The sequence below is a fragment of the Myxocyprinus asiaticus genome, chromosome 28 (assembly GCF_019703515.2).
Source record: "Myxocyprinus asiaticus isolate MX2 ecotype Aquarium Trade chromosome 28, UBuf_Myxa_2, whole genome shotgun sequence".
Classification (NCBI taxonomy): domain Eukaryota; kingdom Metazoa; phylum Chordata; class Actinopteri; order Cypriniformes; family Catostomidae; genus Myxocyprinus; species Myxocyprinus asiaticus.
Genome location: NC_059371.1, coordinates 11,185,253 through 11,207,419, shown reverse-complemented (window position 1 = coordinate 11,207,419; position 22,167 = coordinate 11,185,253). Strand labels below are relative to the sequence as shown.

Sequence of the window (22,167 nt, the reverse complement as noted above, 5' to 3'; positions counted from 1 at the left end):
ACACATCATGTTTTTCCTGTTTTGGTCCCTCTTTTGGGCAACCTCTTTATTTTCTGACAGCTGAGCAAGACTTACGAGATGGCTTCAATCATGTCCACTCCCATTTCCACACAGCAGTGAGCGTGATCGGCCCTGGGCTCAGGTAACCCTGACACACAGTAGTAACAATCCCCCAGGATCTTAATCCGTAAGCAGTGGTTCTCCTGCACACACACACACACACCGCACACAGGAACATAAGTTAATTGGAAAGTTCAAACTAGAGAGATAGCAGCTTCACACTGAGGTGCAAAAAGATGCTCGTCATTCTGGCCAGTGTGTGATATACAGAGTGAGACCCCGTTTACTCCAGGTATTAAGATACGTCTCGGCTGATCTGATTACATGTGCTCAGGCGAGACACATCGCTGTTTGCACCTGGTCACTTAAATGCATCTCCTGTGACCACTTACGTTCAGATTTTAAGGGGAGGGTCTCTGTTTCATGATGACATACACTACCGGTCAAAAGTTTTGAAACACCTGACTGAAATGTTTCCCATGATCTTAAAAATCTTTTGATCTGAAGGCGTATGCTTAAATGTTTGAAATGAGTTTTGTAGACAAAAATATAATTGTGCCACCATATTAATTTATTTAATTATAAATCTAAAATGTAATAAAAAAAAAAAAATGTTTTTGAAATTGATGACTTGGACCAAATAATAAAGAAAAGCAGCCAATAAGTGCCCAACATAGATGGGAACTCCTTCAATACTGTTTAAAAAGCATCCCAGGGTGATACCTCAAGAAGTTGGTTGAGAAAATGTCAAGAGTACATGTCTGCAAATTCTAGGCAAAGAGTGACTAATTTGAAGATGCTAAAATATAACACAGTTTTGATTTATTTTGCGATTTATATCACAACATAATTCCCATAGTTCCATTTATGTTATTCCATAGTTTTGATGACTTTACTATTATTCTAAAATGTGAAAAAAAATTATAATAAAGAATGAGTAAGTGTTTCAAAACTTTTGACCGGTAGTGTACATCATTCACTGTCAGTGTGTTACTGCAGGACATTAAAGCGCAACATAGTAAAAAAAGACAAAGAAGCATGGAAAAAACGATTTCTCCCAGATGCAGCTAAAACAATTTATAAGCAAAACGCAACATTTTGAGCAAAGTGTTTACACATCAAATGAAATGTGGTCACATTAGTTTTTGACTACATCCGTATGTGGTTTTTGTGATCTGATTACAAAATATTTTTCACCCCGTTTACATCTCTATTTAACGCTGACCACGTGATCGGATCACCAAAAACGCATCTTAATACCAGGTGGAAACAGGGTCTGTGTGTGATTTTTGGGTGTTAATGTGACAGCATGCATGACCATGTGTCAATTTCAACAACTTCTGACAATCATTTGAGAAAACTGATGAACACACTAACATGCTGGAAAACCAATCCTAATGCAGAGTACACATTGTGTTGGAATTACTGTAATAGTTTTTGTCTTAAATTTTGGGCAATATCATGTCCCAGGGGGGTGATTTTTTTTTTTACAAACTGATTTCAACCTTTCATATTTGTTTATGAAGGTCACATTAAAACAAACTTGGAAACTTTTTACCATGCCTTCCATCCTTTATTTTGGTACTTTTGAAATGCCTTCTGTTTTAGCCTTATCCCAGATCCAGACTTTCAATATTAAACTATGAAAATCCATTATAAAAATACAAATTATTACATGTTCAAACTATGATCATCTACACAAAGTCTGAAATAAACCATTTCAATAATTATTATGTGAAAATTATTTTTTATACATTTTCCAAAATTAAGAATTATTATTTCCACCACACCAAACAATTTTAGCCCCTTATAAAACCTTTTTCAAAAATGTGTGTACTTGAAGTGTCTAGAAGTGTCAGTGAAGAGCATACTTGAGATTAAATATGAGACAAGTGTTGACTGAAGAAAACAAATCACTTCACTTGTGAGCAGAATAATTTTGTGGGGAATCCTTTCCAATAAATCTGTAATTTTGAAAAATTAAGTTAAAAAATATTATTTAATGTGTGTATTTAGGATACATATAATTTTAGCTATGAAATTATCCTTAGCACAACAAAGGAGTCGGTCATTTTATTTCAAAAACAATAAAAAAAGATTACATTTCCAACAGTGTCACTTCCAGCACAGAATTCTATTAAAACACAAACAGAATATGAGACGTGCTGGGAATTTTCATGACTTTCAGAAAAAAATGGCAAAAATTATATAAATCCCCTGTGATGCACAGTTCGACATTGTAAGTAGACAAATAAAAAGAAGTAACCAGAGTGTGAATAATTTTTTTTTACACAACTTTACATTCTAGAAATTCATAGTGCTAAAAGTGCCCAAAGTTTAAGAAATACCCAATTACGACATAGCAATGCAGAGATTCTACTCAGAACGGTTCACATCCTCGGACCCGGAAATTGTTTCAATGGCAGTGCTCAAAACACCAAAAGAGATCCATGTGCGTCTTTGTTGTCGATGACAGCAAAGTGTGTTATCACTACATTCATTCATTAGTTCACCTCTGTAAGTCATACAAAATGTTTAAGAACAAAGTAAGCACACCAGGTAACACTGGCTAAAATAAAATGGCTTATCAAACAGAAATATGTGTAAACTGTAAAAAAAGAAAAGGAAAGGAAATTAAGAGGTTCCAACTTGTAATTAGTAATTCGACAAAGATGTGAAAGCTTTTTACAAGTCGGAAATTCGCAATTATTGTAAATCCTACATGACATGAACGCACAGAACTAGTGTCCTTTTCCCTCAGCAACTGTTCATTTTTTTAATCTAACAGAATCTATTAATTATTTTAAACTAAATATTTTAAACATAAGATATTTGGCACCACTTAAAAATGTATGAATGTCAATGAATTAGATAAGAAAATATCAAATATATATTAACCAAGTGGCATTTAATTTAAAGAAAGACAACAAAAGTACACTATTCAAGCAAAACATTTCGCAAAGCTTTCAAAATGAAGACTCACTGAGGCCAGCTTGTCAAAGCGGGCAAACAGCTCGTTCAGAGTCATGACCAGCTCCTGTGCAGTGCACTGTGACGCCAGACTCGTAAAACCCTCAATGTCTGCAAACAGAATACTGAGACCGCAAAAGAGAGAGAGAAAGAGAGAGAGTTCAATTATATGACATATTTCACAATGCTCATCACAATGTTCATCAATGTCTATGGTCTTTGCAATTGTTTAAACTAACAATGTTCGTGTATTGATTGAATGCTTCAGCAATATCGAAAACAATCATGCTCGCAAAACACAGTGAATTTAATTGAGTGAAACAGATGTTCTTTTCTCTCTATATATAAGAGCTTACATTTTAATGATTTAAGTACAAAGGTGCATAAGATCATCTTCTTTGCCAATTGAATGATGTAGAAAAATATATGTGTGTGTAATGTATATATGAAAATCCCTTGAGAGCTGAGGTTAATTCTATCCATGGCTATGTAATAGCATATGCTGTGGGGTGCATTAATTCAATCACAGCCACAATTCAGTATATTTAAGGGTTAGTGATGGCCTAATGACTTATAATTAACTATTCCTTCGCTTGCTATAATTAGCTGACCACCTTTCAAAAGAAAAGCACCAGTGCTCCTATTAGCAAAGGACAAAAGAGTGATATAGGCAGTAGTAGAGCTATATGAAAAGGGTGAAGATAAACAAAAGGAGACACATGTCCACTAGACATGATAAAAAAAGAGATGAATTGCATTATTTAAAGGTTGACACTCATGGTCAAGGGGTTTCCTGGTTGTAACACTAACAAGTAAGAACCAAGGCAATATAATGGAATTAACCATGTATTTTGGACATGTACCATGGTAATACCATGGTGTTCTTTGAAGTACCTTGAAGTACAATGTAAATAAGTACTATGGTACGTGAATATGCTAATAATTTAGTACCACGGTATATATCAGGGCTACTCAACTTCGGAAAGGTCAAGGGCCGCAAAGCTGGATCCCTATACCCTCGAGGGCCGCTCTCTTAATTGTTTTGATTATATATAAAAATATAAGTTAACATTTTTATAGTAAGAATGTTGGAATGTTAGTTAAAGGGATAGTTCACCTAAAAATGAAAATTCATCATTTACTCACCCTCATTCCTTCCCAGATGTGTATGACTTTCTTTCTTCTGAAGACCTATTATGATCTCAGCTCTGTGGATGAGACAGGTCAATATTTAAGTCCTTGGCTTTTTTAATATAAATCTCCACTTTCACACCTGTAAGTGATTTATATTAAAAAAGGACTTAAATATTGATGTTTCTCACTCACACCAATTATATTCTGAAGATATGGATTAAACCTATTATGCTGCCTTTGTGCTTTTTGGAGCTTCAAAGTTCTGGTCACCATTCACTTGCATTGACCAACAGAGCTGAAATATTCTCCTAAAAATCTTAATTTGTGTTCTGCAGAAGAAAGAAAGTCATACACATCTGGGATGGCATGAGGGTGAGTAAAAGATTAGAGAATTTTCCAGCGAGCCGCATGTTGAGTAGCACTGGTATATATCATAGAGATAAAGTACTTTTTTGTAAGGGACGTGTCCCTTAGTAATATATGATGTTATATTATAACATAAAAAATATGTGAAAAGAATATGCCAACTGCCCATGTAATTTTGAAAACAATTTCTTCAGTCAAATTTCCATAGACACTACAATGAAAACTCTCTATTTAAAGACATGAAATAAAAATTGACAATTTACATAATAAACATCCCGGGTCTTACTGAACATGATTCATCAGTGCATTATTTAAAAAAAAAAAAAGAAAATGTTTGTTGTCATGATCTTCCATCAAAGTGTAATAACTTTTTCCTCCTCTGTAATGACTTCTCTTTTTTTGCTGATGTAACCAAGGCCATGTGGGCAGGGATACATAATATTAACCAATCATATCATCAGCCTGACATGACTCACTTTTCACAATCCAATCCTAAAGAATTATCTGAAAAATACTGTATATGGCTTTATTGAAGCTTAAAGGCTTTTTTTGTGTGTGTGTGTGATTGTCACCTTTAAGATATAACACCAGTATACAATGTTAGTGTGGCACAATTTGGCTCAAGCCAGTAATGCTGACCTGACATTATCGTGTTTCTGGATGTAGATCTTGTGGAACATCATGTCTTCTTTCTTAGCGTTGATGTCAGCCTTCATTTCCATGGCGACATGCCTTGGCAAAACAGAGAGCAACAGGCGTTCCTGAAGAGTGTAGGGAGGACAGAAGAGAGTGTGAGAAATGATCATCCTGCTGTTCTCTTTCTCACTAAAGTTCATACATCCTCTCTTTATGCAAATGATCTTTGCATGTCAAACATCAGTATCCCAGTGCACACACTTGTGAGCATGTCCACTGACTACTGTTTATTTGATCTCTTTCACAGTCATAGAAGTAGAATGGCAATTAGCATGAAACAGGGGTTTCCAAAAATGGACAGGGCTTATTGGCCTTGACGATAAGTCTAATTGGTGTAGATGCAGAAGTACTTCTATCACAATTAATCTCTTCACTTTTTATTTTCAATTCAATGACTGTTAAAATTTATTAGTATCATTTTTCAGGTGTGAATTGTCTAGACCGTCGCACGTAGACGCTGTAACTTTACCCAGCATTGGTTGTTAAAGATTTCTAGACAGGCAACATGATCACATGGGAAGTCGGCATGTTGTTTCCAAGAGTTCCAGTACCCTAGGATCGACCACATTATCTCAACGACTCACCGACAAGCACCATATCTTATCAGTCATGTTTGCATTGGCTCCAGCATTTTTACTTACCCCTTTGGTGTGACCGGAAGCATGTTGCATCAGCAGCGTGGGAGACCCGGGTTTGCATACCGCATTGAAACCAAGTAGTAATCACGTTCGCATAATCATTGCCAAGCGTGATTCGGTTGCATTTCCCCCTCTAACATTACATTTTTACTCCACTGATGGTTAGGTTTAGGACGGGGTATGGGTTGGGTTGTTCAGTTTATAAAATATGCATTCCTCTTATCCGTATTACGGTTTATACAGCTGAAAACAACTCACTTCACAACTTGCTTTTGGCACCCCTCCATGGACATTTCAACTGGAAAATGGAGCTCACACGTGCACATAGGCCAACAGAATTTACTGCTTTGGCCACTAGGGGCAGTGTTTCGCATTTCGGTAAGCACATACCAATTTTAGCTAAAGAAAAGTCAACCTACTGTTTCCGATTTCACTGTGAAATCAGTCTGAGATAAAACATTTTTTTTTAAATTATTTATAGAGATTTACTGGGGCGGATTTCCATTTTTTGTTGTCAGGCACCAATTCTTGGAATTTACAGATTTAAACAATTACTTTTTAGTGTACGCATATCGTTTTTAGTGAGATGTCCTGAGATTTCGCTCCAGTGTAGAATTTGGCTTTCTGAGCCCCCTGCAGGAACACTTTTGTCTCATAGAAAACCTATAAAAAAATATATTTGTTTTCAGTGGATAAAAAGGATAATTATCCATTTAACATTATATTTGAAAGCCATAACTTTTCATTTTCAATAGACCTAAACTGCAAATTATCAGCAGACTACTATTTTGTTTATTATATTGACAACAATTCGAACACAACCAATATTATAAGAACTTATAATTTAAACAACTTTATAGCGAATCTCACACAAACCCATTGGGAGAAAAAGGAGAAATAGTTCCTATTCTAGATAACTATTTGCAAGTTAATGTTTTCTAAGCTTTTTTTATGCAGTAATTTTCATGCTGAAAAATGATCAAATCACTAGTTAAAAAACAAACAAACTAAGAATCGATATTTTCATGTGAAGATTGATCCTCTCAATATAACATTAAAAGTATCAAAAGTATCAATACTATGTAGATCGATCCAACCATTTGTGTGTAGATGGTAAATCTTGTGATATTCGAATTTGCTCAAACCATGTTTGAGTTCGGGGTATGACTGTCACATATGAATCTTGCAAGACTTTTAAAGGTGCACTCAGTAACTTTTTTGTTTATGTCGCCTTACACTTACACTGACACCTAGCAGCCTGGATGCATCATCATTTAAAATCAATAGTTTTCAGTTAGCGATGCCATTGTAGAAATTCACTATTCATGGTCAGCCAGGATTCATTTAATCCATGAATGAAAAAGTCCGGTTACTGAGATTAAGTGAGTAGTATTCGACTGGTCAAGTGATCTCAACATGGCAGCCCCCTTTTATAATGTTACTGATATGACTGGTAAGTCTTCATCTCATGTAAGTGCTTATGATTTTATACATATGTTTTTAAATGACTTAATTCATTGGCAGTATAACTTTTTTAATGGGGAAAAATTCCTGAGTGCACATTTAAACCAACCCATCCTTATCCGTAGCTGTTGGGCACTAAGACCCTGTAAGAACTGACCTGCTGTTGGTTCTCTCTCTGCAGGTGCAGTCGGGCCTGGATGTAGCCTCTCGTTTCCTGAAAGGCCTGTCTCTGAGACACCTCCGCCGGGTAGTGCGTGCAGATCCCGATGATATTGGTGCACAGGAATATCAGCACATTCGCGCTCAGCTGAGGGGAGAAAAATAAAAACACAGGACCATTCAATGCTTCTCTAGTGATCAACACAAACAGTTTTAGCTCTGTACTCTGGACATCTGTTGTACTCTGGCTCTTACTCAATAGTAGTGTGGGAAAAAAAGCCAACCTCTGAACCAGTAAGGCTACTTCCTGTAGAGACGTTTAAACCAGGAGAGCCAAAATGGAGCTAAAAATGGAGCCTGAAGCCAAGCCAACACTGTTAGTTCCTTTGGGTCAGTGAGGAGCAAGGGTAATGGGAGAATGATGAGAGTTACACGAAGTCACACGGTTCACACCATTACACTTTGCCAAAAGCTTTGCACAGAGACTATAGACCAGACCACTTGTTGGCCTTCATTCCTAAAACCCTTGAATCTCTAAATAAATGCGATACCACCAAGTCACACCAGAAGACACATTACGTGGTATGTGCATTGCTGCAGAAGCCAAGTGTGGCAAGTCTTAGATACAGAAGGTCATTAAAACATTAAAACATTAAAATATGACAAAATACTGACTGTACAATTCTCAGTAAAATATCATGATGTCTTTCTAATCGTTTTATGTTTTTTTTTTTTTTTGGCCTTTATTTTATCGGAAAGTAAAAGTGATCCAAGTCGGATTCAAACCAGGGTCCTCATGAGCCAACAGCTCTTACTTTGATAGTAGTTTCGAGGATATTCCACTGTGTAACAAATGTTTGTTTTTTTTTGGTTCCTGTGTAGTAAGTGTTATTTCCTAATTGCTTATGCCTCAAAAGTATAGAAAATGGCTATTATTCCCCACAAACTTTGCTTTTGTGACCAGGACAGTGATATTTAGAAATTTACCTATTTTCCAGAACATTCCAGATAGATTCAGTGCTGAGTAAACTTGGAGTAACTTCTAGAACTTTCTAGAACTTTCCAATAATATAAATAGTAATATACTGTAAATACAGGGGCCTTAAGCCCACCAGTTCAGTTTAGTTCCAGCTGCCTAGGTGGATACATATCTGCATTTTTCTGAGATGGCATCAAGAGGCTGCAAGCATCCGGCAGACGCATTTTTCTAAGTCTGCGGCTAATTTATCAAGACAAGAGCAAAAAAGTACTCCGTGGAAGCATCTGCTAAGATGTGCGAGGCCTACAATGCATATTTTGGCATGCCTTTTGAGGATCAAGACAAACTCTGGGCACCTCATTTCACCTGCGAGCACTGCAAAAAACTCTGGAAAGTAAGATGGACAATCGTTGCTCAAAATTTTGTTATAAAATGTGTTAATTTTTAAAATTGTAAAGTTTTTAATTTTAAAATGTTTTACAATTTTCATTGTTATTGAAAAAATATATCATATATGAAAAATGTGGGAGCCACTGGTGGACCCCCGGAAGGTGCTGATGCCAACACTGCACATCAAATTGGGCCTTATGAAACAATTTGTCAGAGCTCTAAATAAGGAGTCGGCATCCTTCAAGGACCTTCTTCCCTAAGATGTCTGAGGCAAAGGTCAAAGCTGGTGTCTTCGTCGGACCACAGATAAAGAAGATCCTGGAGTGCAATGAATTCCACAAGAAGCTCACTAGTAAGGAGAAAGCGGCTTGGAACAGCTTTGTCGCAGTGTTTCGGGCAATCACAAGGCCGAAAACTATGTGGAGCTGGTTGAGACTCTGGTGAAGAACTACGGCACAATGGGCTGTAGGATGTCCCTCAAAGTCCGTATCCTTGATGCTCATCTTGATAAATTCAAGGAGAACATGGGAGCGTACTCGGTGGAGCAAGGCGAGCGCTTCTATCATGATATACTGGACTTTGAACGCCGCTACCAAGGACAGTATAACGAGAACATGATGGGAGACTACATTTGGGGACTGATTCATGAAAGTGATTTACAGTATAATCGTAAATCTCGAAAAACTACTCACTTCTAAATCTTTTGTAGTTATTTTTGTATTACTTTAGTATAAATACATGTTAATTTGGATTCATATGTTGTTTTTTTCTGACTTTATGTAAACGAAAAGACACAAATTCGCCCGTTTTCTCATTGGAAATAGGTAAATTTCAAAATATCACTGTCCTGGTCACAAAAGCAAAGTTTGTGGGGAATAATAGCCATTTTCTATACTTTTGAGGCATAAGCAATTAGGAAATAACACTTACTACCCAGGAACAAAAATTGTGTTACATAGTATCTCAGTATTTATGGACTATCACTGAAATTGATTAAAAAGATTTTTTTTTTCCAATCAGAGGAACCATTTATTAGACCAAACAGCCATTGTTGCCAAGTAGAAAAACAAAATGTTTAATGCAATAAGTAAAAAAACAATAGAAATCAAATGAAAAGTAATCAAGGAATGTTTTTCGTAAAACAAACACACAAAAGAATGCTATTTTATTTATACCCACCAAAATAACAATTAACAATACATAGTACATAATTAACAGCAAAATTAACCAACATACACTACCGGTGAAGTTTTGAAACACGTTTCCCATGATCTTAAAAATCTTTTGATTTGAAGGCATATGCTTAAATGTTTGAAATGAGTTTTGTAGACAAAAATATAATTGTGCCACCATATTAATTTATTTCATTATAAATCTAAAATTTTATTTAAAAAACAAAAAACAAACACTTTTTTCAATTAATGTCTTGGACCAAATAATAAAGAAAAGCAGCCAATAAGTGCCCAGCATATAGATAGGAACTCCTTCAATACTGTTTAAAAAGCATCCCAGGGTGATACCTCAAGAAGTTGGTTGAGATGTCTGCAAATTCTAGACAAAGGGTGACTACTCTGAAGATGCTAAAATATAACACAAAATTTTGGATTTTGTTTAGTCACAACATAATTCCCATAGTTCCATTTACATTATTCCATAGTTTTGATGACTTTACTATTACTCAAAAATATGAAGAAAAAAAATTATAATAAAGAATGAGTAAGTGTTTCAAAACTTTTGACCGGTAGTGTATATTTTTACAAAAATATTTTATAGCTACTAAGAAGGACTTCTGAGTAAAAATGAATCATTGAATCAATGATTTAGTTCAAGAGTTATGAACCAATTCACTGAAACAAAGAGTTCAAAAGAGCTGATCTACGGTAATGAATCAAAATTCTCAACGATATCCGCATTTTTGCATTTGAAGTTTAAATCAGAGATGCTATTAAAATATCTCCGTTTCAGTGCTCTTAAACTTACGAATTGTGACAGAAGGATTTTACTGGCACAGTCAATGGGAAACCAAATAAAAATTAATGGGCAGTAATAAAAATAAAAATTGCTGCAATATTCACACTGTTGGTTAAATCTATATCGCTAATAAAATAATATCAAATATATTGTACATTTTTGATATAATGCCCAACCCTAGGATTGTTTTTATCACTCACTCCAAAAGAGAAGTCAAGTCATTTTTATTTTTTATAGACCTTATTCATGCTAGCGCCATCTTTGATTTTTAATGGGAATGAAAAGGAGGTTGTGAGGGATAGACTTACAGTCTCTTCAATGGGCTGTACTGCAGTTTAAAGTGTTTTGGGATCATTCCGCGGACAAAACTTTGATAGCGCTTTTCACAACACACACAGTCTCAAAGCAGCTTTACAGAAAATTATACTGTGACAAAAAATTACAAATTAAGCTGTAATGTAATGTCTTAAAATCTTCATTGTGTGGTTTGATGAAAACATGATTGTAGGTTATGCTATAAAAATAGTATTTGTCTTAAGACCCCCAGTGAGCAAGCCAAAGGCGACTGTGGCAAGGAACAAAAATTCCATAAGATGTACAGTAGTTAAGGAGAAAAATAACTTTGGGGGAAACCAGGCTCACCGAGGGAGCCAGTTCATGAATATAATGCCAATATTAGCTATCGATGAGTAGTACAGGTCATGGTTTAAATAAGTAAACTGAGTAGAGGTTGGTGGCTAATGTTTAAACTAAAGGAGAAACAAACAAGCAAATACCACTTCTGCGTAAGAGAACAACTGGCCGCCATCGCTCAAGAAAAATATATGTAGATGTTAAAGTAACGTAACAGCACAGATAATTGTTTTGGTGTTGTTCAGTCCTGTACAGTGTATTTTGAAAGCATAAGAAAAGCCAGAGGTCAACTGACACTAAATTAAGCCCTGATAATGGTGGGAAAATAATCCGTCGATAAACCTACTTCATTCATCGACTAATCAATGCACAGACCAAGTTGATACTAAGGGAAAGCTATAAACATTTAAAAAAAAATTACTCAGTCCCACTTCACTATGTCAAACAGACTAGTTTATTAGCAAACACATTAATCTAAAAGCCTCTTAGAAGCTGACTGGATCACTTATGTCTGTGCTGTTAAACTAATGAGGATGTACTGTATCTGAAATGATAGCAGCAAACAAACCGCTGGAACATGCTTATCTAATGACTGACCTGAAGGAACATAGAGAACATGGTACTGTATGGTGCTGTACGTAAGATAAAAAACTAGACTTTAGATTGTTCCAGCAAAACAGCATACGAAATGAGAAACCAAAGGGACAGGCAACAGGCAATAATGCTGTCGAGCAGGGTGTGTGTGAAAGGCAGATCCTGCTGGCCACACTGACATTAGGCAGATGGCTGTGAGCTCTGTTTACATTAGAGTTTCTGTTAAAGCAAACCCGGGCCTGGTTTGTGTGTGCACATGTGACAGCATGCATGAGCACATGGGTGTTTTTTAGAGCTTAGACAAAAGACATCAGCACTAGTATTATGTCTACCACAGCATTGTTGATTTTGAGCGCTTGACAGACGTTCAGGTATTAATTAATTTCCCATAACTGCACGGCTATGAAGTAGGTCCAGGTTTGTTGATTGTTATAGTTCCATATTACTTCCCCTGTTCTTTCTGAATTTGAAATCCGGCAAAAAAAAAAAAAAAAAAAAAAAAAGGATCAAGACTGTGTGCTTAACACCTTTAATGATAGCATGAACCATAAGCCCATGAAACACTGCGAATGATTTAATCAAATAAAAATCATGAAAAAATAAAAGAAATTTGATATAAAGTTGCTGCTTATAGTATAAAATATATATACAGTTGTGCTCAAAAGTTTGTATACCCTTGGAGAATTGGTAATATATGTACCATTTTTAAAGAAAACATGAGTGAGCAGGCAAAACACATTTCTTTTATTTCTTCTGGGATTCATATTCAACTGTAGGTTATAACAGAATGGCACAATCATGAAACAAAACATGGCAACAATGAAAAAAATGAAATGACCCCTGTTCAAAAGTCTGCATACCCTTAGTTCTTAATACTGTGTATTGCCGGGTTCACGTGACGCAATGCGAGAGACAGACGTGTGAGACATGAGCTCTGCGAACTTTGCTAGTTTTTTTTATTATTTTCATGTTGTGATCCGGTGAGATTCGATACACCCAGTTACATTCTTGCTCTTTGAGGTAAATCAAAGTCAAAATTCTCAGACTCTGGAGACATTAAAAGACACTTACGTGTTCAAGCTGAGGCCTCTGATGGGACTGCGAGACGGGGACTTGATTTGGATGGCACGTCGGGAGAAGATATTCAGCGTCAGTTGTCCAACATGTCAGTGATGTCGACGAAGGTTCTTGCTGACTTGGAGGATCTCGCTGTAATACGTTGATCGATTACGGCGACGGAAACAAAATTCTCTGAGTTGTTTACAAGACTGACAGAAGTTGAAAAACGAATCGATTATCTTGAGTCATCGGAAAGGGAATTATCTGCTAATCCGACCGCGTCCAAAACAGATTTGGAATTGATTTCGGAAAAACTGGAATATTTCGAAAATATGAGCCGAAGGAATAACATACGAATTGTTGGAATTCCTGAGCATGAAGAGGGCAGAGATATGGTGAAATTCCTGGACGAGCTTTTCCCGAGTCTGCTCGACATAACAGGCCACAAGCTGGAAATCGAGCAAGCTCACAGAGTCCCAGCTCACAGATCTGCTGAGGGAGAAAGGCCCCGATCGATCCTGGCCAGATTTCTGAAATCATCCGATAAAGATCTCGTGTTGCGCCAGGCGAGGAGTAAAGGGAAGCTTTCTTGGAAGAACCATAATATTTTCTTGTTCCCGGACTTTGCGAATTCCACAAGAGAGAAACGCGATCGGTTCAAGGAATGTAAGAAACTCTTACACCAACAGAAGATCGCCTTTGCATTGATGTTTCCGGCCAAACTGAGAATAGAAACGAAGAATGGTCACAAAGTTTTTACTTGTCCAAAACAGGCACTCTCCTTTATAAATACATTGGAGTGAGTAAGCCATTTGATGTTTCTTATATTAGTGGACTGACTTGCGGTTCAGCGACTCTACTATCTGAGGAAGCTGGGTGCCATTTTTGTTTCTTTTTGCGTTGACTCCGCCGAGCAGCTGGAGTTTGTTTTATGGAATGACTCCAAGAAACTTTTGCACTGACTGAAGATTTTTTTTTTTTTTTCCCAGCCAGATCGAGAATGGACGCTTTGGATGACCACAGAATATCTACATGCTCACATAAAGGACGTCTTTTATAAAGTTGACGGGCTGAGTAAGTTATGTATTTTTATTTATTTTTTTTTCGCGGCCTCCGAGTTAGTTTGGCTCTTAATCATCCGAGGAACCGGGATGCCGGTTTTGTTTTTCGCGCTGGCTCTGCCTAACGGCTGGAGCTTGTTTTGTGGAATTACACTACTTCGGGACAGTTGAGGTTAAATATGTTTGTTCTTTGTGCTTATGCCTCCTAGTAGAATGATTACTTCATCTGCAGCACTCATAACAGCCGGCTCTCTGATCATTTGTTTGTCTGTCCGAGGAAACTGAATGGCTTTATATCAGCTGGAGTTTATTTTGTGGAGAAACACACCTTCGAGACAGTTTTGTGAATTAATCTACATGTTTTTTCGGTTATTCTGCCTGTTGGCTGGGGTCTGTTTTACAAAGTATTTTCTGTTATGTAATTGTGCCTCACAAAATTTGAGCAGAAACACCGGACTTGAATAATCCGATGGCAAAGTTGTCGCCGGGATTCTCACATGCATACATGGACTCTTTGAGTTTAGAGGGATTGATGCCGGTTGGCGCTGTCGTGCGCGGGGTTAATGCGCAAGTTTTTCTTTTTTCTGTTTGTTTTGTTCAGGGGGCAGTTTGGGGTTTGATTGTTTCACTAATGGGTAATGTGGTCTGTGTAATCTTGTTTTTGACACACTCATTTTTTTTTTTTTATTATATCAATATGTCAAATGTTAATGTGAATGGGTTATCTCTCTCCACGTGGAATGTGAATGGGTTGGGGCACCCCATAAAAAGAAGGAAGGTTATTTCTGTTCTTAAGCGCAAGAAATATGAAATAGTGTTTCTTCAAGAAACGCATCTTTCCCCGCAGGAGGCTGAAAAATTTGGGAAGATATGGGGTGGACATGTTTTCTTTAGTGCTGGCTCAAGTAAGAGCAAGGGAGTTATTATATTGATTAATAAACATCTACAATTCAAATGTCTCAAACAGATTAAAGATAAATTAGGAGTCATTGTTGTTTTAGGAGAAATTCAGGGAAAAAGGATGATTTTGGCTAATATTTACGCACCAAACATTTATGATCAGGGCTTTTTTATAGATCTTGAAGGGATGTTGCAAGCTGCTGGCACCCCTCATGATATAATACTGGGAGGAGACTTTAATCTTTTGATGGACTCAGTCCTTGATCATAGTGAAGCAAAAGTGTGTGAGCCCCCTAGAGCAACACTGACGCTTCACAAGATCTGTAAAAATCTTGTAGATATCTGGCGACTTTTGAACCCTTCTGGTAGGGATTATACATTTTTTTCATCAGTTCATAACATTTATTCTAGAATAGATTTTTTTTTAATATCTAAGTCTCTCATTTCATCTGTTGTTGATTGCTCAATTGGAAACATTTTAGTCTCAGATCACGCCCTGGTGAACTTAGAGATATTGCCACATACAGAGAAAAGGAAATCATATAGTTGGCGCTTTAATGTATCCCTTTTGCAAAATCCTGATTTCCAACAAATGTTAAAGACTGAAATCAATGTTTATATGGAGACCAACTGGTCCTCAGTATCCTCTGTGGGCGTGGCTTGGGAGGCACTTAAGGCGGTTCTTAGGGGTTGATCATACAGTATGCCTCATTTATCAAAAAATCCAAAGCACGAGAACTCGTGGAGTTGGAATGAAATATTAAAAGTGCCGATGCAGAGCTGAAGCGCCGTATGTCATCTGATGGTCTCAGAGAATTGACCCGATTGAAATACAGGTATAATACTATTTTGTCACGGAAAGTGGAGTTTTTGTTGTTCAGGGCAAGACAGTCATACTTTGAGTCAGGGGACAAAGCAGGGAAGCTTTTGGCTAGATACGTATATAAAGCAGAGAGAGTCTTTTTCTACCATTCCCTCAGTGAAATCTGCTGGTGGTGAAATATTTACCTCAGCATTTAATATTAATAATGCTTTTAAAGAATTCTATCTTGATCTATATAGTTCCACATCTTCATCTACTGTTGAAGATATTAGAAACTTTGTGGAACCATTAGAACTCCCTAAACTGACGAATGAGCAAAAAAACACTTGATTCTGAGATAACCTTGGAGGAACTTGATGAGGTAATTAAGTCCTTACCTACAGGCAAGGCTCCGGGGCCAGATGGTTTTGCCGCTGAATTTTTTAGATCTTATGCTACAGAACTGGCTCCACTTTTGTTAGAAGTTTATACTGAATCATTAAAGAATGGAAAGCTTCCGCCAACCATGACACAAGCCCAGATCAGTCTGATTCTTAAAAAGGACAAAGATCCAAGCGAGTGTAAAAGTTACCGTCCAATTTCCCTGATCCGGCTAGATGTTAAAATTCTGGTTAAAATTTTGGCTAACCGATTAAGTAAGGTTATGACATCTCTTATACATATAGATCAGGTGGGGTTTATTCGGGGCCGCAGCTCTTCTGATAACATCAGGCGTTTCATCAATATCATGTGGTCAGTAGCGAATGATCAGTCTCCGGTCGCTGCCATCTCACTTGACGCCGAAAAGGCGTTTGATATGGTAGAATGGGATTATCTTTTTAAGATTTTGGAAATGTACGGGTTTGGGAGTACGTTTATTGGTTGGATCAAGTTACTTTATAGACACCCTGAAGCAGCGGTACAAACAAATGGATTAATTTCAGATTATTTTACTCTGGATAGGGGCACCCGTCAGGGTTGCCCTCTTTCCCCATTATTGTTCTGTCTTGCCCTGGAACCATTAGCAGCTGCGATAAGAAAAGATGATGATGATTTTCCAGGGGTGATTCCAGGGGGGATATTTTATTATTCGTCTCTGACCCCACTAGATCTATGTCTTGCCTCCACAGAATTATTAATTCCTTTTCCAAGTTCTCAGGATACAAAGTCAACTGGTCTAAATCCGAAGCTTTGGCTTTGACAGCGTACTGTCCAGTAATGGCCTTCCAGCCGGGTGCCTTCCAGTGGCCCAAAACAGGGCATTAAGTATTTGGGCATTTTATTCCCAACAAATTTGTGTGATTTAGTCAGAGTTAATTTTGACCCTTTAATAAAACGGTTTGAGCAATGTAGTCAGGTGGGCTTCATTACATTTATCGATGATTGGGAAGGTTAATGTTTTTAAAATGAATTGTATTCCAAAATTCAACTACCTACAACAATCTCTCCCTATAGATGTCCCCCCCTCTTATTTCAAGCAATTTGATAGCATAGCGAAGTCTTTCATTTGGAGGTAAGTGCCCCAGACTACATTTCAATAAATTACATAGGCCGATTGACAAAGGTGGGCTAGGCCTACCCAAGATTCTGTTTTATTATTATGCATTCAGTCTCAGACATTTGGCTCATTGGTTGCTTCCACCTGAAAGAGTCCCTCCCTGGTTCTGCACTGAACAAGAACTTCTTGCCCCTATTTTGCCATTGCACAGCCTTTCCATCGAACTGAATAGAGAAGTTAAATCACACCCCATTATTTCACATTTACACTCAGTATGGACAAAAGTGTCCAGAGTGTTTAATTCAGATATTTATCTAAATGTTGCCTCGAGCCTATGGCTAAACTCCAAACTATGCATTAATAAGTCCCCTTTTTGTTGGTCTGAGTGGATTGTGAAGGGGGTTAATACACTCGGTGATCTTTACCAGAGCGGTGTGATGAGATCATTTGAAAATCTGGTTCAATATTTTGGGATCCCCAGAGCTCAGTTTTTTAGGTATCTTCAGTTAAGCCATTTGATCTGTACTATTTTTGGGAGTAGCATACACCACCCTAAAGCAGCAGATACTCTAGGAGTGGTGATTTCTGCTTTTGGAAAGGGCCATGAGGCATCAGTGTATTACTCCTTATTAATTCAGAGTCTGGGGGACAGAGTCTCAACCACTCTCAAGAGATTATGGGAGAAAGATTTAAACCTGGAATTGGAGGAGAGAGAATGGGCTAGGATTTTAAAAAACATAAAAACTGCATCGAGAGATGCAAGGGTGCGCCTTATACAATTCAAGATTTTACATCGGTTCTATTGGACCCCCTCTAAATTGTACAGGCTTGGTCTTAAAGCCACACCCACCTGCTGGCGATGCCAATCAGAGGAAGGAGACATGGCCCATGTTTTTTGGTGGTGCGCTGAGATTCAGGAATTTTGGTTGAAGGTACAGAGTGTTCTGTGTGACATGTTGGGCATTCGGATTTCATTTTGCCCCAGACTCTGTGTTTTGGGTGATGGGTCGGTCATCGACGTAGGTGATAAATACATAAAAAAATTGGGTCCTCACCAGTGCGATGATAGGCAGGCAGATTGTTTTAAGGGGTTGGAAGTCGGTGGGAGCACCCTCAATTCGGGAGTGATGCGAGGAGATGGGAAGGGTGGCAGCCTTCGAGGAGGTAACATGTAGAAGGCTGGGGATATGTGATTCTTTTATTGGGAAATGGGGTAGATATTTGATGTTTTTGGGGGGCTCTCGCAGTGGGGCTGTGGAGAGAGAGGTATAGTTTTGAGTTGTATGTTTATTATAGGTGTATGTGTATGTGTTTATGTATGTATATGTATGTATGTATATATATATATATGTGTATGTATGTATGTATGTATGTATGTATGTGTATATCTATCTATCTATCTTATATATATATATATATACAATTTTATTCTCTTTAAATGTGTGTACTTATGAAAGACCACTGGGATGTTCGTTTGGGGTCGGGTAGGTTTCTTGATTGGGGAGGGGAAGTAGTGGGAGTTAATGTTGAATCATTATATATATGTTTTGTTTTTCTTTGTTTTGAAAATTAATAAAAATGTTAATCACAAAAAAAAAAAATACTGTGTATTGCCCCCTTTAGCATCAATGACAGCATGTAGTCTTTTGTAATAGTTGTCTATGAGGCCCCAAATTCTTGCAGGTGGTATAGCTGCCCATTCGTCTTGGCAAAATGCCTCCAGGTCATGCAAAGTCTTTGGTCGTCTTGCATGAACCGCACGTTTAAGATCTCCCCAGAGTGGCTCGATGATATTAAGGTCAGGAGACTGTGATGGCCACTCCAGAACCTTCACCTTTTTCTGCTGTAACCACCAGAGTGTCAACTTGGCCTTGTGCTTAGGGTCATTGTCATGCTGGAAAGTCCAAGAGCGTCCCATGCGCAGCTTTCGTGCAGAAGAATGCAAATTGTCTGCCAGTATTTTCTGATAACATGCTGCATTCATCTTGCCATCAATTTTCACACGATTCCCCGTGCCTTTAGAGCTCACACACCCCCAAAACATCAGTAAGCCACCACCATGCTTCACAGTGGGGATGGTATTCTTTTCACTATAGGCCTTGTTGACCCCTCTCCAAACATAGCACTTATGGTTGTGACCATAAAGGTCTATTTTGGTCTCGTCACTCCAAATTACAGTGTGCCAGAATCTGTGAGGCGTGTCAAGATGTTGTCGGGCATATTGTAACCGGGCTTTTTTGTGGCATTGGTGCAGTAAAGGCTTCTTTCTGGCAACTCGACCATGCAGCTCATTTTTGTTCAAGTATCGTCATACTGTGCTCCTTGAAACAACCAATAGTGACATCGGCTGTCTCTGGTCCCCATCCACTTTCACTCTATGGAAAAGGGAATCTTGAACATTCTGCTGAATATCTCCTTTTGAGTTCCACGCAGAAAAGAAAGTCATATGGTTTTTGAATGACATGATTTTTAATGTTCGGGTGCACTACCATAATATGCTAAATGTGCCTGAATATTTGCAAACATTTATGACACTGGTATGATCAGTGTGTTATCAGCTGTGTGTGTGCATATCACAAGCAGGGCCTAATTGCTTGCTCTTTTCCAGAGGGTGAGGTCAGTGGGTTTATACACACACATACACACAAATCCACAAGCTTGGCCGTTCTGTTTGCACAACTTGACACCTCTCTCCTTCACGCTAAAGATTTATTAGCATCAACCATCACCAGTGCTGGGACAGAGAGAGAAAGTGCTCACCCTCTTTACTCTGTCAATCATCTCTTTCTTCTCTCTTTCAAATCAACCCATAAAAATATTTTCCTGGACTTCAAAGTGTCATATTTACTGACTGAGAACATCTCTTTCCTTAAAAGCCAATGTTTAGAGATCCAATCTGGTGTCTGCCAAATTTTTCCTTTAAAAGTCAATGAGCGATGAGAAGAATCCTTCATAAAACACATATTACCATTACAGCTTGCTCTCACCATCCACTGCAATTCTTACTTGCTTAGAGAGGTGGGGCAAGGAACATTAAAGGAATGTTCTGGGTAAAATACAAGTTAAGCTAGTGTATATTGACAGCATCAGTGACAAGTTTGTCAGCAAACTAAAAAGCACTTGTCAAGAGATGGTCATATTGCCTACATGCATTGTAAAGTCCAGCTTTTAAGCTTTAAAAACCACTTTGTAGTTATTAACTGGTTTGATTTTTATGTTTTTCAGCTGCAAAATATTTATTTATAATTATTTAAGAGACTTAAGAGCAATTATACATTATATGTATCTCTCTCTCTCTGAATGGCAGGCAGAATAATAAATAATGTGTACCTAAAACTCAGTTTTTAACACTTTGATGAACTCATTTTTAATGCTACAATAATTTAATAAATACTTTCGAAACAATTAATTACATTGCTTTTGTTTATTTATGACATGTATAATTATTTTACAAAAAAAGGCATTTTCTCTCCACACACTAATATTGTGGCTGTGTACTCGCAGAATGACGCAGACACATCAACGCAGAACAATAAATGCAAACCATCGCGTATTGGCTAGAGGTTCAACCCGGAAGTACTGTATAAATCAGCATAAAGGCCATTACGGTATGCACAATTTTTTGTTTGTCTTCTCAATTTTGTGTGGTAATTGAGAGCATGTCACAGAATCTGTCGATAGAGCTTAAGCTATATTTAACCCACAATGTTAAATCCAAAGCCAAGCCAATTAATCAGCTGCGATACCTATGCCTGCTTAACCAATTAACGAAAGCGGTAGCTCCCTTTTTCACTTATAAAATAAGTGTTAATTTAATTTGCACAATTTTGCGCACGTCTCATTTGCTATCACAAAATTGTATATAAGTATATTGATTACATCAGAATAATATCGGCCATAAGCCACACTGCTCCGTAGATCCATATCGGCTGCAGAAAAACCCATGTCGGTCCAATGTCAGTTTAAGGTTGTATTTCTTCTTAGGTAAGGCAATTAAAGATGCAAACCAGCCAGATCCCTCTAGGTGTGGGGATATTAATCAGATGTACAAAGTATGATTTTGCTAGTATTTTATGTATTCATTCAGCACTTCCAGGTATTTGTCATTCGCTATGTCATTTGTGTTTGTAGAGCCACCCGTCCTCTTTTCTCAACGCTGGCCTCTGTTTTTCTACCTGTGCCTGCTCCAGATATTACATAAAGCCATTATAATCATTGGAGATTATGTCTGGCTTTTGCGTCCTCTCTGATGCCACTACAGTAGGGGCGGGGGTGGTAATATCCCTCGCCTCTGGAAAGAAACCTCTGGTAATATGAAACTATTGGGCTTTGACAAAGAATATGTTCCCATGGATTGCAGACAAACTATAGCCTTGAGTATATCTGTATGGAATTGTGAGGATAGAGTGAAAGGGACAGAAATAGATTATGAAGGAAAATAAGAGACAGACAGAGGAAGAGTGGAATATAGGCAAAAAAAATAAAAATAAATGTAAACTTAATAATTTTTAGGAAATTTAGTAATAAAGTTTGAAAATCTCCTACCAACTTACATTGACAGCAAAATGTAACCGACAGCAATGGCGTCACTTATATATTTGCATCCTAAAATCTGACTGGTCTATCTTTCTTGAATCTATTTAACCATATAGCTGCTTTTACACTGCAACAGTGTTCAGTACACGCTGTCCCCTGGGATGGTGTCGCGTCATGTGTTGATTCTTGTGAACAGCTGAATGGCACTAACAACACCAATGTCATGGGTTTGATTTCCAGGAAATGCATTGACTGAG

At 37.6% G+C, this 22,167-nt stretch overlaps 1 protein-coding gene across 1 annotated transcript in view; it reads right to left on the bottom strand.

Annotated features, from left to right (window-relative positions):
• LOC127419228 (adenylate cyclase type 6-like) overlaps positions 1 to 22,167 on the bottom strand; it is an 86,672-nt gene that overhangs the window by 29,229 nt on the left and 35,276 nt on the right. The window contains exons 4-7 of the mRNA XM_051660463.1: positions 7,486 to 7,635; positions 5,170 to 5,291; positions 3,044 to 3,155; positions 76 to 203 (exon numbers count right to left, since the gene is read on the bottom strand). Of these exons, the coding sequence (XP_051516423.1) occupies positions 76 to 203; positions 3,044 to 3,155; positions 5,170 to 5,291; positions 7,486 to 7,635 (512 nt within the window). The remainder of the gene's footprint in view (positions 1 to 75; positions 204 to 3,043; positions 3,156 to 5,169; positions 5,292 to 7,485; positions 7,636 to 22,167) is intronic.